The 18,810-nt window shown below is 38.8% G+C and overlaps 1 protein-coding gene across 2 annotated transcripts in view; it reads right to left on the bottom strand.

Annotated features, from left to right (window-relative positions):
- Positions 1-18,810, bottom strand: part of crppa (CDP-L-ribitol pyrophosphorylase A) — a 61,960-nt gene that overhangs the window by 12,055 nt on the left and 31,095 nt on the right. Inside the window, exons 7-10 of one of the 2 annotated variants that reach the window (XM_085292537.1) lie at positions 17,815-17,892; positions 17,625-17,717; positions 10,350-10,475; positions 8,148-10,177 (exon numbers count right to left, since the gene is read on the bottom strand). In XM_085292537.1, coding sequence (XP_085148663.1) covers positions 10,034-10,177; positions 10,350-10,475; positions 17,625-17,717; positions 17,815-17,892 — 441 coding nt within the window. In that variant the 3' untranslated portion in view covers positions 8,148-10,033. Of the gene's footprint in view, positions 1-8,147; positions 10,178-10,349; positions 10,476-17,624; positions 17,718-17,814; positions 17,893-18,810 lie in introns of those variants that run through there. The other variant, XM_085292539.1, reaches the window with a different exon arrangement.

The raw sequence follows: 18,810 nt of genomic DNA, 5'->3' as shown, positions 1-18,810 counted from the left end.
ACTGAAAGCAGCACCAAGCAATACACCAGTACAATACATTTTATCTTATTTTTTATTCTTTGGTGTCAAGTTAATTTTGGAAACTTTGGGATTTCTTTTCGGATATAATTTGACAAAAGTTTCTGTGGATTGGTTTAGTGGATTTGTTTAGCAGCATATAATTAGCGACACATTGAGCCAATAGACTGGTGGGTTATTGGGATTAAAAAAAGTAGATGTAGATGAGAATATTAAAACAGTTAAAACAGTAATAGTGAAGAACTGTGTTACAGAATTTGCATGAAGATTACAGAGCAGTTCAAGAAAAGAAATGTAATGGGAATGTGCACAAAGCAGGAAGAAAACTGAAACGTTTTGCCAAAATGGTAAACTTATATTCAGCTCTAGCTGGAGCATTAAGAGTACTTTTAGTCCAGGCATCAGTATTAAAATGTAGTTTTAGTGTAGTTTTAGGCTACACGTCATACTTTTTTTCTTCCATTTAAACTACTCCCTTTGTTTGATCAACATAACCCACAACAGAGAGTATTAAAAGTCCTGGCATCGTTTTTGCATTCTGTGCTTAAAAAAACAACATAAATCAATTATGAAGATTAATTTATTTTCTTGCACATAACATTTCAGATCCATGGTAAATTTGTGCTCTACAGGAAGTTAGAAATAATACATGGAAGTGATAGAAGAAAGAGCAAGGAAAGGAAATGTATATAATTGTGATCTGTACCAAGACGTGCAGTTTTATGTGAAAGCTAATGTTCAGTTTTGCTGCTTGGAGAAAAGATAGTAAATCTAACTGAAAGACAAAAACAAAATATGCAACGACAGGAGATAAGAAGAAAGGAAATAAAACTAAAAATAAAAGTATTTCATATCAGTAAACATACTTTCCAGATATGATAATGACGGGGATACTGACCGCAGCACATTATGGGACAAACGAACAGAGGCTCTATCTTCAATCTACTGAGATGGAATGAATAAAAGATGACCAATAACTGCCAAACTTCAGTCAGGCACTTGGATTAAAGTGACAGGAGACAGAGAAGAAAGAAAACGCTCACACACATACATCCAAATATTAGATTTAGATCCAAACAGTGCTAATATTTACTGCTGAGCTTCAGGTCTAAACAACTTTCAGAGTATATATCAGGCTTACACTGAAAGTTCAGCCATAAATTTAAAAGCCGTCTGTATCCAAGCTAAGAGACTGGGACCTAAAGCTGACAGAGATGACAGTGACATAAGTATTATTTCGTACTTCTCAGAGATGAAGCGTCTCTAGGGAGTGTGTTTTTATTGAATTTTGCTGAGGTATTTAGTGTTGCTGCCTGAATGTCTGTATTTTAGATATTCCCATCATTCCCATTCTGCCTCACTTCATCTGAAAGGGACTATAATGTAGGAAAATGAATAAGTCTGTATCCCGCCCTACTTTTGTGAGGCTTCCTCAGACTTTCCAAAAGTCCAAAAGAGCTGACAGGTTAAAAAAAAGAACTTTTGTCCTGATAACTGCCTTTTGAGATCACATTGAGAGAACAACTGCTGCCACACAACCTTTTCACGGTACACTGGAAAAGCTCTTTCAACAAGGGTTTCCAAAATATCCTGTCTAGGGGCATCCGTCGGGCAAACAAAGCAGTTTGTTAGTCATGTTCCATGTGCGACTTCTCCTTCTGTGTACCCTCCAGAGAAAAGGAAAACTCTGCTAAGAATGGGACACTGAGGTGGTCTGTATTTCCACCGGAGCCCTTCAGTGAGAACTTTTTGAACAAGCTCTGGTGAGAGATGACTTTGTTTGAATTGAACTCACCGAAAGACAGACCTCAAAACAGTGTGCAAGAACAATGGATCCTTAGTTGAGGAGGTATGAATGCATGAAGGCATGGGTGGGGAGTTATGAACTGGGACATACCAAATCCTCCGTGCGCTGAGAGAGAAGAACAAGCGCACACACACTCGCCACAGAAGCCTCATTTACTGATCACATTGTATCACTTACAGAAACCCAGGGAGGCTAAATACACTCCATATCGCAGGTCATCTGAGGTCAGCTGCAGGTGCAGGCAGATTTTAGAAAACAAGACATTTATTACTACCTGGGTTTTCAGCAGCATCCTGGCCAAGACTCGGTGCCCTCACTTCCATCGCTAATGCTAAACATGCAAACATAGGTGCAACACAATGTTTTTATACTCCTGTCAAAATACCAGTGTGCTGCAGACTAAACAACAGGGGGATGCTACCCATGTGGTTTGAGAGATGAAGAGTGAACAGAATTGCTACAAGAAACTGTTAAGAAAAATGTTTTTACACAAGGCTTCGTGAGAAAACTCTTGGAAAAACTCATTTTGCAGTTTTAACCAGGCAAATTCAACATGTCAGCTGTGGAAAATCGTCGGTTGGGCACATAGACTGTATATAGAGGATGGCTGCAGATCCAGAGACATAACATCATAGTTTGTGGATTTGCATTTTGATGCTTCAAATGGCCACTGTCATCTTGAGGCTTTGTAGCCAGAAGTGGCCGTATTTTGGTGAGTGGGTTCAGTGCTAGCACCAAGAAAACTGCATCAATTGACTTCATGGGTGCACACAGAGCTAGGCAATAAAACAATAACATAATTATCATGCAAAGGTCCTAGCAATATAAACATAAGTTGTACAATGTTGCAGTATATTTATCATATTTAACTTCTGACAGGAAAAAAATTAACCTTATGTTTATATATCAAATTAGGTTTAAAGGGGAACCTTTAGGGTTAACAGAAATAGTGATTTGATTTATATTGGGATACATATCGATATCAGTTTACATGAGAAAAAGTATTTTTTATTTTTCGGAGGAAAGCAATATGGATTTTAATCCTCGTTTCTAATTTTCCATAAGGACTGATGAGGACGGCCACATTTTTACCAACCTCTTGGGGCTTTCTGCTCTACTTTTTTTGGTCTGAACTTGTTACGTGCTGTTCTACAGCTATTTTCAACCATAAACAGCCACGCAAGCACGTGTGCCAAGGTCTCTGCAAATAAAAGCACGAGTAGAGTAAGAAGGTGAGTGGCACAAAAACAAACCTTGATGAGGTCCGTTAACTGAAAGCATAATTTCAGCAGAGCTGCACTTCCCTACCACATAACTGGAAGTAAACTGAAACCAGGACTACCGTGGGTGGTCAGAAAGGCCTAAAAACCAATTGGCAAAACAAATATACATGTATGTTCGGCTCTTTCTCTGCGTGACTGAATGTTTACAAACTCATTGTGAAGAACTGGCTTAAACCGATCTTCCATAAGAATAAACTCTCTGTTTCAAATATATTCCCTCTTGGAATGTCATTTTCCAATTGTCTGCAAGATTCTCCCTGATTCAAGACACATCAACCCAAACACAACGCTGCTGGTCTTTTTAATCTATGAAATCAAAGCTGAGTAAACACCGCTTTGGTATGTCTAATTCTTTGAGCCAAACTCCAGCGGTCAAGTTTCACACATACCAACACACATCTGGAGCACTCAGCGTGGAAGATCAAGCTTGATATTCTGCACATGTCAAGGCAGTGAATGGCTCGACCCTAACTCTACAAATACATTACTAAGAGGGGAGTGATCCCAGGCTTCTGTCTTTATGGAGATGTCAGGATTCAACTGAGGGAGCCAAGTGCTCTCATCCACTTTTCCAGAAGGATCTTAAAGTAAAAACGACATAATTGTCAGAAGAAAGCCAAGTACTTAGACAACAACAGGGGAAAAATTATGTGAAGGGGCAGGGTGGATACTGAACTTTTACTCTCTGAACCCACTGAAAGACCTGCCAAATGTGTCTCAGAAACATTTTGGTAACAATAAACAGATTTGTGTAATGCCACGTCATTTCTTATCTGTGTTGTTTTCTGCACTGTTTGGATTAAGTTATATGATGTTACTTAGTGTTTATTATTTTAACTCACAATTTATCTCTTATTTTCAACTGGACTAAAATATCAGAGGAGACTACTGCATGCAATCGTAGGTTATAATTGAATACATTTATTAACGTTCCAACAGAAAAATTAACACCAGACACCAGTCACATCTAACAGAAAGGTTAGCAGTGAGCGGAGACAGCAACCATCCTTGATTTCTCTTGACCCTAACAGCAGGCAAACACAGAGATGTCACGAAAAGAGCTTCACTTGTTTGTTTCTAATGTCTGGTGATCCACTTGCTTCTTCTTTTTTTAAACATCAGCTGTAGTTGCCATCCAGTTATTTCAGTAGGACTACTATTAGGCTGGTATTTGTACTAAAAAGTACCAGTAAGAACCAAAGTAGTTATAATAAAATTTGGTATATATTGTGATTTACTGATCTCTTAACTTTTCATCAAGTCAATTAGTCCTGGGTAGTATTATGGCATCTAGCATAGCAGGATTTTTAGAAAACAATTTTATCTTTAAAACCTTAAAAAAAAAACAACTTAGACACTGTTACTAATGGGCGAAAGTAGGAACGTTTGTGTAGTAAAACAACCCTGCACATTCCTGGCTACATTTACTTCATTTTTTTGACAAGCATAAGTACCCTTGTTTGCATCGATCATCAATCATAATAGTTCCTAAACGCTTTGGCTTGATACCAGAGCCACTGCCGCCCCTCAGATTTATCTGAGGGGCGGCAGTGGCTCTGGCGGAATTTACCGGCAGTCATTCTTAAATGACTTTTTCTTTAAAAAATCATTTAAGAACGCAAAGATTTTGTGATATGTGGTTAGTAGAGATATCCAGTTCACTGAACTTGTTTCCTTTTATCCAATGCTCTGCATCGCCATGAAAAACCATTCTTTTATTCGGCACAGAATAACTGTTGGATTTAGGATGTGAAATAGTCAGGAGTGAGCTGAAAACACAGAGACAGCAGCCTTCCCTAATCTCCCCCCGACTTCAGCAGGAGTACAACTCCACGGGCGTCACAGCAAGATTTTCACTTGGTCGTGTACGGTTTCACCTGTCTGCCTTTCAGACCCAGATCTGAACAGGTAGAGGAGAATAGGCCTATAGAGTCCTCTTCTTTTCCTCTTCCCTCCCCTCCCTCTTCTCCTTTCTCTCCCTCTCTTTTCTTCCTGGCCGGCTAATCTCTTCTCAGGTTTAGGGTTCCCGGTTCGGGCTCTTTGAGGAGGAGGAAATATGGGGTTGGGTAAACATCAGGGCTCTCACTGCAGGGATTACAACACCCATATATCACTGAGACAACTCCCTTTTCAACAAATGACAAGTCACCAGGACCCTGTGCGAGAAAGGATCCAATGACACTTCCTATCAACACAGCAGACACCGATAGCATATACCGTCACCGTTTTCACAACATCGTGTTAGTTTATGAGGATCCGGTGTCTTCGCATTCTCAGCCAACGTCTTCAGATCGGTTTGAGGTTTTCACACATTGTTGCACCTGATGTTTGGCTTGTGGGCATCTTCAAAGAGGCAACAGCACAAACGGAAAAGAGCTCTAGAGAAGCTCTTTGATCCTTTCAGAGAGAGTGCTGTTCATTGCCCAAAGACTCCATTTCACTCTCTCCTGTTGACAAAGCGAAGTACCATGCATGGCAACGTGCTGCTGGATGCATTGTGCTTCAGCGGCTGGGTGTTATAAAGTAAAACCACAATCGGGCCTCATTTAAGAAAAACACACTTTTTATCCAAAAAGACATCACCGAAGGTCAATGAGGTGGATCAGTTTTCCAACCTCACTGGGACGAGCACAATTCCATGTGCTCATGCATTTTAGCTGTCAGAAGGTTAAAATTCAATTAGCCAAACAGCTTTTCTTTTCCAAAGCAGCGGGTGCGTCCAATAATTCCTCAGTGCGATGCATAATGAGAAGTGAGGGACACTTAAATGCACTCCCCAGTTGTGCTTTTCACTTGTGTGCAGTTGACAACGAGCAGTCATGTCAGAGTAAAGGATGAAATCATTTAGGGAGGAACAAAAGGCACCCAAAATTTATGGACGATTAACAATGATGCGTGTAAAAAATTGGAAAATAGACACTGTGGTGATGCTACACATGTTTTTACTATTGATGGCAAATTGAGAATAAAGCTACAACATCTTAAATTTATAAAGCGTTGTTACGTTTTTTGTAAAGTGTTTATATAAATATTTTCACTGGAATGTGGCTCTAATATTCACATTTCTCACAGAACAGTATTCTGGTCAGCAGTATACAGCACCACGTTACTTTGTAGTAACATCCTAAAGGTTAAACTCCACTGAAGAGAAATTATAACTAAACACATTCTCATAATGTACCTGTTCAGTTTTTCTATAATGAATCCTTGATATTTTCATTATTATTTTTAATTTTCAAAACCAGCATTAGTGTTTTAACACTATGTCCTTACAGATTGTTTACTTTAAAGGATTTTTTTGATACTCAATGATAATGCATTGAGGAAATTAATGACTGGTTGCGCCACAATTTTCTCCAACTAAACAAAAACAAAACTGAAGTAATAGTCTTTGGCGCCAAAGAAAAACGATTACAGGTCACCAGAGAACTTCAATCCATACATCTAAAAACCACAAACCAGGCGAGAAATTTGGGTGTAGTGATGGATGCAGACCTAAACTTAGAAAAACACATTAAGACAATAACAAAATCAGCTTACTATCACCTCAAGAATATTTCAAGGATAAAAGATCTGATGTCTCAACAGGACCTGGAAAAACTAGTCCATGCATTCATTTTTAGTAGGCTTGATTACTGTAACAGCATCTTTACAGGTCTACCTAAAAAATCAGTCAGACAACTACAGCTCATTCAGAACTCTGCTGCTCGAGTCCTCACTAAGACCAAAAAAGTGGACCACATCAGTCCAGCTCTGAGGTCTTTACACTGGCTGCCTGTCCGTCAGAGGATAGACTTTAAAGTTCTGATGCTGGCCTATAAAGCTCTGAATGGTTTAGGACCAAAATACATCAGTGACCTCCTGACCCAGTATGAACCTTCCAGATCCCTCAGGTCATCTGGATCCGGTCTTTTATCAGTTCCCAGAGTCAGAACCAGACACGGAGAAGCTGCATTCAGCTTTTATGCTCCTTATATCTGGAACAAACTCCCAGAAAGCCTCAGATCAGCTGAAACACTCAGTTTATTTAAATCCAGGCTGAAGACTCACCTATTCTCAGCTGCATTTGAATAAAGCACCAAATCCACACTTTTAAGCTTAAATTTCAAAACTTACACTAACTACTGATCTTATCTATTTCTGATTTTATCTGTTTTGATTTTATATACTGTTTTGTTTGTTTGTTTGTTTGTTTGTTTGTTTGTTAAGTGGGTTTAGAGCTCTGGGTAGCTCCCCAGCTGGGTCTAGACTGGGTCTAGAGAGTATTTTAAATTCAGGGAATTTAAAATAGAAAGTAGCTCGTCCACAGAAGGACTGGTAGCTCCCCTTACGATAAGGGTTCAGATCGCGCAAACAGGTGTGAAATGTGTGTGTTTAGTTAGTTTGTTTGTTTGCTTGTTTTAATCAATTTTAAATCATGCTTTTTATTTGTTTTTGTTTCTAATGTCTCTGTAAAGCACTTTGAATCACCTTGTTGTTGAATTGTGCTATACAAATAAATTTGCCTTGCCTTGCCTTGCCTTACTAATTGCAGTATTAGCCTGGCTAATTATCAAGTAAGTAAAACTCAAATTTTTGCATAGAATAAAGAAACGTGTTGACCTATGAACTTAGACTTTGCACTTTGAGCTTTAGAGTTTAGTCATATTTCTACTATTAGGTAAGCTAAGCTAACCTACTCCTGGCTGTAGTTTTAGACTGAACACACCCCTTGTGCTGATCTTCTTTCAGTAAGACAACAAGGAGGCAAAATTAAAATGAAGTAAATTAGTGGTTTTTAGACACCAAAATGAGCCCAAACCTTAAAACAACAGGTCAGCAAAAAAGCATCAGCAGTTTTGTAGTTTTTTCCCCTCCGTGTATATATGATTTTTTTTACACAATAATTTATTCTGGTTGATTTGCTGTCCCCTAGAGCAGCTATCCATCTTCTCCAGGAACACCTCAGTGCTGATAATACAGGAGTATAATCCTTCATCATTACTGTTACACACATTAACAGTAGTCATAGTTCAAATTGTGACAGATTGTGTATCTGATTTGTACAACATGACCTCATAATACTGCACAGGAAAGCACCAATTGTGAAATTTTGGGTTGAAATCAATACGGATGTGTAAAAATAACAATTTGGACAGTGGCTGAAGAAATACTAATTTTGTTCATCTTAAAGATAATAAAGGACGAGACAAGTCTTTTGGGTCCTTATGTGATTTACTTTGGACATTTAATCAGCACATCAGCCCTACTTGCAATAAGCTGATTATTGGTTACTGGCAATAGTTTAATAAGCAAGATAACCTCCATCCAATCTTAGGATCCAGGACAGCCAGGCATTCTCTTAGCGAGATAGAATTTAGACCACTGAGTTGTTTTGTACAGAATGGAGGGAACTCTTTAGAAATTGCATGGTAGTGGTGAAATTTCTACACATACACAGAGTCATAAAAAGCAAAAAATGCACACTAACTATGTTTAATAATAGAGAGCAAGCTATCAAGTGTCACAGGGAAGATATATGTATAAAGCTGTAGACAGAGGCATAACTAAATGTTTGCAGTCTGCACTGGCTTCCCTTACAAAGACATTCTGAGAAATCCAAACAGGAAAACTTGACCTTTCTTTGCAAGGAACAGAAAATGCAATCCAGACCATGTTGTCATGGGGAAAACACAACATGTTCGTCTTCATGCGACCAAACTGTAGACATCATAATTCTCTGGATGACAAACTTCTGAAAATCATGGCAAAGATACTAACAATAGTTACATGTTCACTCATGTGAATTCATGCCACCCCAGCTTCTTTTTTAATGGCTCTGTTTATTTAAAGACTAATAATCCACGTGGAGCTAATGAATCTTTCACTAATATTAAAATCAAATTAACAGCAATGTTAATAGTGGTGTCTGCTTTCAGTCAAAGACATGCAGCAAACTTAGGTATAAAAGCAATATTCATATAAGGTGTACGGCTGATGGAGCGTGTGTTGGCAGGCATCGCCGCAAGTATGAATAAGGACATCTGGGAAGAATTATCCTCATTATAACAAAAAGCTATCAGTGATTTATAGGAGGTTGTATTCTGTTGTTCCACTATCTCATAACGATAAGAACTTTATCATGGCGAAATGCGCATTATCTCTGTCACTCCCTTTCCCTTTCCTCTTTTCTCTCTAAGGAGTTAAACAGGATGACTAATTAACAACTTTACTCTTCGCAATTCTCAGGAAAACCATGATATCCAACATCCGATAGTAGAATCAATCTCACATGTGGGGCAGCGACATTTTGCATGCCTCACTACCGAGAAAACAAAACATCTCTTTTTAATTAAACAACAGTGCGGTGTCAAGACCTGATGCGACATACCATCTCACTGACCACGAACAAAACCAGCTCACCCATCACATTTTTCTTCTTCTTCTTTTTCCTCTCACCAATGTGAACAAACCCGACATGCTCAAACATCCTCTTGCCTGAGGCAAAGAGGTTTTTACCATTTATTTGTGAAGTGATGCAGCTGCCAATTTGTCAGGAACATGAATCACAACGAATGTCATATTTAAGGCCAATGACGCCATGAATATTCATTTATATTGTCTTAGGTTTGCTTTACACATCTGGCCCAAAAACAGTGATTTGATTTGATGGATTTAGTAGCATGAATCTTGATATTTCTCACTGTGGGGGAAGAATAATTTCTCCTTATATAATCCTGCAATAAGTAAGAAGTCAGATATGGATTTCAGATCAAGTCTGACAGTCACATCCATCCTAATGACTCCAGTACACATTTGGAGGGCCTTACATAGGATCCCCACATCAGGTTAACTGTTGTGACTTGGCCTACATGTACTTCATTCGAACTGCACAGTGCTTTGGACCTAAAGCACCTCTGCATATTTTTCATCCCTGTCATTCAGTTCAAAAAACAACTCGTATAACAGAGGATTTAAAGTTTCTATCCATCCTCTTAGTCGCACTACTGGGCACATTTATTCCAATGCAAATGAGGATGTGTGTGCATCCTAAAATGTACAGATGGCTGATATAAGACAGCAACATTACCTGAAAGACAAAAAGTCAGACAAGACATTGGAACTACACAGTTAAAAATTACTTTTCCACTGCTTTAAATTTGGCCTTTCTTAGTTGTGCATTTCTCAATAACTCTTAAGTTCACTTTAAAAAGAAATAAAAGGAAGGAATGGAGAAGATGGAGAAAAGACAACACTCTTACCTTTGACTGTTTAAGCTGGATGCCATAGATGAGAATATTTCTGTGCTTGGCTGTTGAGGCCAACTCCGTGATTGCCGTGGGTGCTCTCTCGCTGACAGGGAGCTCATCAGTCCTGCTGAAGTGCACCTATCAAAACAAAGACCACCGCACCCAATCAGAAAACAACTGCCAATAAAGAATAGCAATTACGCCCCATTTTGGAGCAATTACAGGACATTGTTCAAGCAGTAGTTTAAACATGTTGCAGCTCAATAGGCTTATTTGTTTAGGGCTATGTTTGGGGAAGTTCGAGGAAGCATGAGCGTCTGCTTAGAGTAAACAGAGGTTGGTTGATACACAATCCTGTCTGAGGATATAATGACTCTAATTGAGTTGTAAATCTTATGGACCTCTGGGGTTTATTTTCCTCAATTAGGGTAGCATAATCCAGATACAATGGTTCAGGTTACTGTGTCATCTCTATGAGCAGCTAAACTTTAGTCGATTTCCATAACCATACTGCTGACAGCAACTTAAATGGAGATTTATTCCTTTCAATTATTCTGTCACATATCGTAAAAAACTGCGGCAGTGAGATGCAATAGTCAGGAGAATAGTTTCAAAAATGTCAAGACATCTGCTTTAAACGTACAATTATTGCACTCTCCTTGAATATCAATCAAATGTTGGTTGTCATCAGCTGAAGTTCCAACTTGAAAACTGATTATTCAGCACATTCGCAGGGGTAGGACACCAAATTGTCTTATTCGGGCCAAGAATCCTCAACGGTGAGCGAGCTCATGAAGAATGAGAGTATTTGTCCTTATTAGACTGGATTTTACCAGAAATTAAAAAAAACTTGAACATAGACACTATTGTTATTGGGCACCTTCCATAATGACTTAGAGGGGATGCTAAGCTGATGTAAAATATACTTGAAGAGCCCCCAACAACCTGACAATCAATCAAGTACAAGCTGCTTGAGTGATAATTATACAATAATAATATTATTGATATTAATGGTAATAAACTTCAGGCAAATGTTTATCATAGATTGGTGATTTCTTATAGCGTAAACTCAACAGCAACATTTTTTTTCTTTGAAATGTCTTGCTCAAGGCCATAACATCTTAGACTAAGTAAAACAAAGTGACCTCCATTATCCGGTCTCCTTTACTCCCCTTGAGGCTACCACCATCACATGGATAACACCAACACTTGAAACTCTATGATCCCTCAGTGATCACTACCATGTGATCAAGCCTGGGATAAATAACGGGGTGCATATGCAATCTAATAATAGCCCCAGGCAAACCCCCCCCCCCCAAAAAACCCAGACACTCTGGTGCAGGATCAAATCGCTTAGGAGGACTGCCTCATGTTTTGCCATATTCTCAACTTTCCAGGCTGAGTTTATGCACATTTGAATGTTGACGAAATTAGGTTAGGCATAGATGGGGGGAAAAATGACAGATGTGATTTACTTTAATAGAATACGCTTTAATTCTCCCTTTTGGTTTTCCCCTGCAAATTTCTAAAGGCATTTTTTATATTCCAATCAATGAATCAATCCTTTAAATAGCAATTTGGTAACAAAAAATAATCTGAAATCCAGCGTGGTTTTATAATTCACAGTCTCACTGTAGATCAGAGCATCACTGCATGTTACATAAGGAAGTACTAGGTCTATATAGACTGATAGAATACAATTACAGGAGCAATCAAATTCTAATAACTTCTATCTTCTTCATGTAATAAGAAAAGGACACCACTCATTAATACAGCAGCATAGAAGACAACAACAAAAGACAAAAAAGTGACAACAGAAATATGCAGCAACCAGGCTCCTTTAAGCTGCCAACAGAACTCTGATCTACTGAACCACAAACTCTGATGTTTGGAGCCCAGTCAGCAAATTGGGCTGTTGTTTGTGTTCTGCAGGTCCTTCTCATTGGGCGACAGTGCTGGAGCAACAGAGTGTCACTCCACAACACAAAAGATGGACTAGTTTGGGATTCAACAATTTCAATCCTTAACTCTAGTTTTTGTCCATAGTTGTGTTTTTTGTCTTTTTTTTTTTAACCATTTTTGTGCAAAGGGGGGGGGGGGGGGTGCTAACATATCATCTAATGCTAGAAGCTTGCAAATTGCATTCAGCAGTAAAAAAAAAAAAAAAAACAGATGCAGAAAGGCAGACAAGTAACAAACTGATAAAACACTAGAATTTCTCTTTCAAATCCCAGACTGCTTGGACAGGCTATATCACACAGTAAGCTTTGTGTCTTAATTGTTTAATTAAAATTCAACCTAAAACTACCTAGGAGGCACAAACAGCACAAATATGGTGGCGAAATCTAGTTCAGCGATTTCACCACCAAGAAACAATACTGCTGTTTATGGATGGATGGCGTTACTAAAAATATCCGCCTCAGTAGAGTTGTTGGAAGGTGAAAGCTATCCATAGAGTCTCCAAAAGTTGATTCTGTTCATCTGGACGTAGCGTTTTCAGTGGGAGAGACGTTTAGTCACTCAACCAAGTGACTTCTTCAGTCTCAGCTGACTGCAGGTTTCCCCAATCTTATAAACGGTACATTTGCATAATGACTGAAACCAGCACCACTGAAGGAACAAAGGGCTGGGAGGTCAGTTCCTTCATCATAATTATGAAAATTCTCATGACCATTGATCAACAACCACTGATCAATGGCCATGAGAACCATTCACAGAGAGCTGGGCAATGGCTGCAATCACATCACTGTATGATGGCGAAAGATGTACCCTTAGGCCCCCTCCTCAATTCAAAGATGGTCTTTCCCTTTTCACGTAAATGGCCTCCTTGACTCCGCGCTCAAAACAGCGTTCCTCCCTGTTTATAAGATTGGGGAAACTTGCAGTCCGCTGGGACTGAAGAAGTCACTTGGATGAGTAGTTAAATGTTTCTCCCACTAAAAACGCTACGTCCAGATGAACAAAATCAACTTTTGGAGATTTACTTACCTGGATGAATGAGCATGCATCAAGACCTATCCATAGAGTCCTGAGTTCAATTCCACCTGAGTTCAAACCTGCCTTTCTGTGTGCAGTTTGCATGTGGGTTCTCTCCGAGTACTTCAGCTTTCTCCCACAGTCCAAGGACATGCAGTTAGTGGGGGTACGTTAATTGGAAGCTCTAAATTGCCCATAGGTGTGAATGGAGGTGTGAATATGAGTGCGAATGGTTGTCTTTGTCTATGTGTTAGCCCTGAGACAGACTGGCAACCTGTCCAGGCTGTACCCTGCCTCTCACCCCAAGACAGCTGGGATAGGTTCCAGCCCCCCCTGAGAAGGATAAGTGGCAGAGAATGGATGCATCTAAAAATGTTTTAATTGCTTTAAAGTTTGGCATTTAAACAGTGCAGTCTACAAGCATTGAACCTCTTTATGAGATAGCCTCAAGTGGCCTCCCAAGGAACTACAGTTAATTAATTGGCTTAATTTTTCATCCCTGGAGGTTGCAGTTTGGTGCGCAACAATCTTTATATGGGTGGTATACGTCAAAGTAACATCCACATAAATCTCAGGACCCAAGGCTTCGCAGCAGAACATTGCATTGTAACAAGATGATCGATGTTATTCACTTCGCCTGTCAGCAGTTTCATTGTTGTGGCTGATCGGAATAAATGTTAGAACAGAATAAGATTAGGATGAACTAGCAACATTTACCAGTGAGAGTTTTGTGGGAACCTGGTTTGTTCTGATGTGGAAGGGAGTCAATCCCATTAAACCCCACAGCTTCAAACCGTGTGTTTACACATCTGAATCTATGTGCTTCAATCTTTATTGAAAACTAACACAAGTAAGAACAGGGGCTTTAGCGGAGCAATTCTGCATGACATCTGGCTTGTTTTGTCACAGAAATCAGCCTCTGTGGGTTTATGTTGTTCTCATTACCTGGCATTGTTTTTGATGCTGGCTCTTTGTTTTAGATGAAGAGTTACATTTTCCAAATTAAAAAAAGTAAACAAGCCTTTCACAAACATTTAAATGTTTCCCAGAGCAGATTAAAGCAGTTTGTTCTTTTTTTCCCTCAGTGAGCTCTCAGGTTAGTGTAGCTCTGGTGGGATCAGCCACAGTTTGAAGGAAAGCGAGCCGTAAGAGAGGTCGTGCAGAGGTGCTTTCAAGGGAGGTGTAGAGTTTCCAAATAGCTACAGAGCTCCAGAAGGGACGTGAGGTGGACCACAGGTTAGATTTTTACAAGCAGAAAAAAAAAAGAAAAGGTTTTCAATGCTATGCAGTACATGTACCTCAATGAAACTTAATCTGTGCTGCACCAGTTGTGTGGGGAAATGACACTGAGACATTATATGCACAGACATACAGTAGTTTATATACTGTATGACTTTAAGGACATGTTATAGATTTATGAGCTTTTATTTATATATTAAAGAGACAAACTTGTAACCCTTTAGGTGGCTTCTCTAACAAACACACAACTGCAAATAACACACCTTTAGTCCTCAAATGGTATTAATAGCTCGTTTAAGAAAGAAAAAAAAGAGTACATACTGAATACACTACATATAAAAAAGAAAAAATGTTTGCTTAAAGAAACGTCAAACCTGTGTGCTTTGAATTACAAGTGAGTTGAACTGTATGTAGATATCCAAGAAAAGAGAGTGGCGATGTATAGAAGGCTTGAGTAGTATCAATTATAACAGTTTAAACTCCCAACGGTATGAATTTCAGTACTTGAAAAAACAGAACCCCCTAATGTTAATGTATCACAGTTGATGTATGCAGTTTTTGTGAGTTTGAGACTTTACATCATTGGTATCATTTCTTGGATGTAGCAAATATGATACAAATTAAAACATATATGAAAATTAATATTTAATTGGGTTTAAAAAAACTTGTTAAGATGCTACGTTTGAATGCTTCAGTTTTAAAAAAATGCTATTTTCTGTCAATTTCATGATTCAGGCTTTATTAAAATGGTGTGGAAAAACTGTATTGTGGCACTGGAGCAGTTTCCACTGGTCCGACAGGAAGCTGAGCTCAGTGAGCTGGGAAAAAGTGAGACTGCGAGTAGTTATTTGTAAAAGGAAAATGATTCAGTCCCATTTGGATCAATTTTGGATTGAATCATGATGATAACAGTAAGTCAACACAACACAAAGCTATGCTGCAATAGGCTCAGGCTCCTGTGGGTCTTAACATGTTGCACAGAGCATTTGTTCAGTACTCACTTCTTTCCATTCACTGCGTGTGTATATATAACACTAATCCACGCTGTTAACTTTTGTCTTCTCGTTCGAATAGTATGTTTTTTGTCCTCATCTCTCTATGCACTCTTCCCCCCCCCCCCCTTTCTTTTTCCCTTTACCTCTCAATCCAGCCATAGTAGACAGCTGGCAGAGGTCCCCTCCTGTTAAAAAGAAACTGAACTAAGTATACCTAGAAGCCTTTTTATTGTACTAATGCACTGGTTATAACATTTGTATGATATAGCCTATAGCTTTCATTCTCTCCATCCATCTGTCCAATTTAGTAGCCTAACATGGATGTCACTGGACAAGTTCTGACAGTTTGTTGGTCTGGGGCTTTCAGGTATATATTATAACAATATGTCAAAATCTTCCAAGGAGTGGACGTCTCAGCATATTCTCCCCAAGGTCAGATCATACAATGTTCCGAGAAAATGCTAAAAATCTCAAGAGCTACATTTCAGACACTAGAAACCTTGGTTTGCATGTTAAATTATAAAGTTCATGACAGAACAATTAGAAAAAAAGACAAGTACGAACAAGTATGCCTTTTTTGGAAGGGCTGCTAAGCCTCTTTTCTCAGAAAAGAACATGGTAGCACAACTAAGGTTTGCAAAGCTGCGTCGAAACAAAGCACAAGATTTCTGGAACAATGTCCTTTGGACAGACAAGACCAAAGTGGAGATGATGCACAAAGCCACATTTGGAGAAAAGTCAGCATATCAGCACAAACACGTCTTGGGGACCTTAAACTCTGTTTACCAAATTATTTAACAAACAAACGTGAGGCCATCTGTCCAAGCTAAGGTTTGGCATTCCAACAGTACAGTGATCCCAAGCACAACAGCAATCTACAACACAATGGCTGATTTCAGTCCATCACACTGAAGTCCAGACTTCATCCAGATTGAAATGCTGTGATAGGAACTTAAGAGAGCTGTGCATGAATTAATAAAAAAAAAAAAAGTGGGACAAATTCCTCCAAAATAATATGAGAGACTGATAAAGTCAGTCAGAAAATGATTACTTCTAGGTGTTGCTGTTAAAGTTGGTTCTAAAAGTTACTGAATCATGGTTGTTCCAAATGTCATTAGACCTTCTTCATGCCTCGCTGGCTTACAACATCTGAGGCAGCAGAGATGGGAGAAGGAAACTATTGTCTAGTTTCAGTGAAGCAAAAAATCATACAGGCAGCAGAATTGACTGTGTAAATAATGCTTGACATTGATAAAATAAAAATAACTTGTTAAACCAACTAGGATTTTTTTAAGTTATGCCCATTTATTTTATATGTCTATTGCAATAACTAAGCCAGTGTGCACACTTCTTATGGATACTTCCTGTGGATGCTTTCAAGGCAGGACTGTACATAACAGAATCAAGAGCAGGTTTTCCAGGTTCTGTTAACTAGATTCCTGAACTGTATTTTGTTTTTTAGGTACACAGTTTGTAGGAGTTAAAAAGTTGAGAATGGCAATGATGACTTAAAAAATGATGCGTTTTCCCCACATAACTGCATGCAAGAGCTGCTGTGCTGTCCCTGTAATTGCCAGCAATACATTCTTTGTCTTTTAATGGTTTACAAATCTGACAACAACAAGAATACACGAGGTCCCAGCAAGGAATGGAAACAGAGTTGTGGGGGACGTAGAGTAGATTTGTATGTGAAATCACAGTAAGGATGGCTGCATCTGTCAGTGAGTGCACCACTTGGGTCCTGACTGAAATATGTTAATAAGTTCATGCCCTGAAATTTGGCATGAACACTCGTGGGCTCTAGAGGATGATTGTTACTGACATTTTCCTTTAAAACCACCGAAGCCTTTGACTTGGGTGGTTTTAGTCAAATGTGTCAACAACATTTGGATGATTTTTCATTAAATTTTAGAGGCTTTAATTTCTCCTTGGGTTTTTCATTACATCTCAGTTTTTACACCCCCCATAACTTGTCTTCCAGTCCAGGAACCTAGAAAAATGCCACACTAAGATGATGGACATGGATTAGCACTCTAACTGTGAGATGTACGGTTATAGAATCTACATCTCAACTCACCCAAATAACAACCACCGGGTGGAGAAGAGCTCGATTTTCTGCCTCTAAAGCCACAAGTATCGCCTCCACTTCAGACAAGCATGAGTGACTGACCTAAAGACCAAAGACAAAAACAAAAAAATTCATGACTACTTACAGCGGCATATTTTACTTTCACAGAGAAGTTGTAGAAAATAGAATAAGAACTTACAGAAACTTGGATGAAGTTCCACTCCTTTAACAGACACCTGGCGTTGTCTCCCATTAGATCTGGGACGATGTCCAACTCCTGTGAATGAGAGATACCCTCATGTTAAATATTCAGCTGATGTATCTTGCTTGACTGATAAGATTTAAGGTAGGTCCACCAGTGCCAAGGTCCTAATGCATTTCATATAGAATGACTGATCGACTCCAACGCTCAAAGGTCAAGAGGCTTCTGGTTTTTGTTTCAGCCACTATTTCAGTCATCTGTTGCGAGAGTACATCCACCTGCTTTTCTGCCATGAATCATTCTATGATTACAGAAAAAGGTTATTAAAAAAAGGAAAAGATTTGTGCCTAAAGATCACATAACTGAGTGGCTTATTTCCATCAACTGCAGTCAGAAACTTATTAGAACAAATGAGACAGGGTAAAAAAGAAACTATTTCTGGGCTTCTTATACTTCTGAACTGGCAGAAAAATTCTGTCATACGCAAAAAACGGGAACAGCAATCATACGTAAGCCAACTTAAATTTCATTATGCTGCAAATTGAGTTGAAGCCGACATGCAGCCAAGAACTGTAAAAGCCTTTTTACTTAGAGAAATGAGACATTTACGTTCTGATCTTTTAATTTTGGCTCTGGCACACAAATAAATTGAGGCAACTGGATAGCCCACAATGTCCATTTTGAATTCATTTTTGTTGTTTTCCCTTAAAAATATAACCTGTTACTATAGTGTCAAACATTCAGGAAATAAACACAGAAATAAACATTCAAAATCTATGTGTGGCATTGAGATGTCACTGTTCTCCTCATTAAAGTAACTGAAAGTAAATGAGAATGTGAAATGGTTATGGGAACCATATGCTCAATGGTTAATTGTTCTTGAAAGATAACTGCCCCCAGCTTCAGGAGGAAAATCTTTTTGGTCCGACATGCCGATTTGCAGGGTTCTAAAAAAAAAAATCTGACATGATCTAAAACAGGTTGGCCATGAAA

This window comes from Mchenga conophoros, linkage group LG11 (assembly GCF_057382185.1).
Source record: "Mchenga conophoros isolate Kocher_MC1m ecotype Shallow Benthic linkage group LG11, M_conophoros_male_GT1.1, whole genome shotgun sequence".
NCBI lineage: Eukaryota > Metazoa > Chordata > Actinopteri > Cichliformes > Cichlidae > Mchenga > Mchenga conophoros.
The sequence above is the reverse complement of the archived record's forward strand: the minus strand, read 5'-3'. Positions and strand labels throughout refer to the sequence as shown.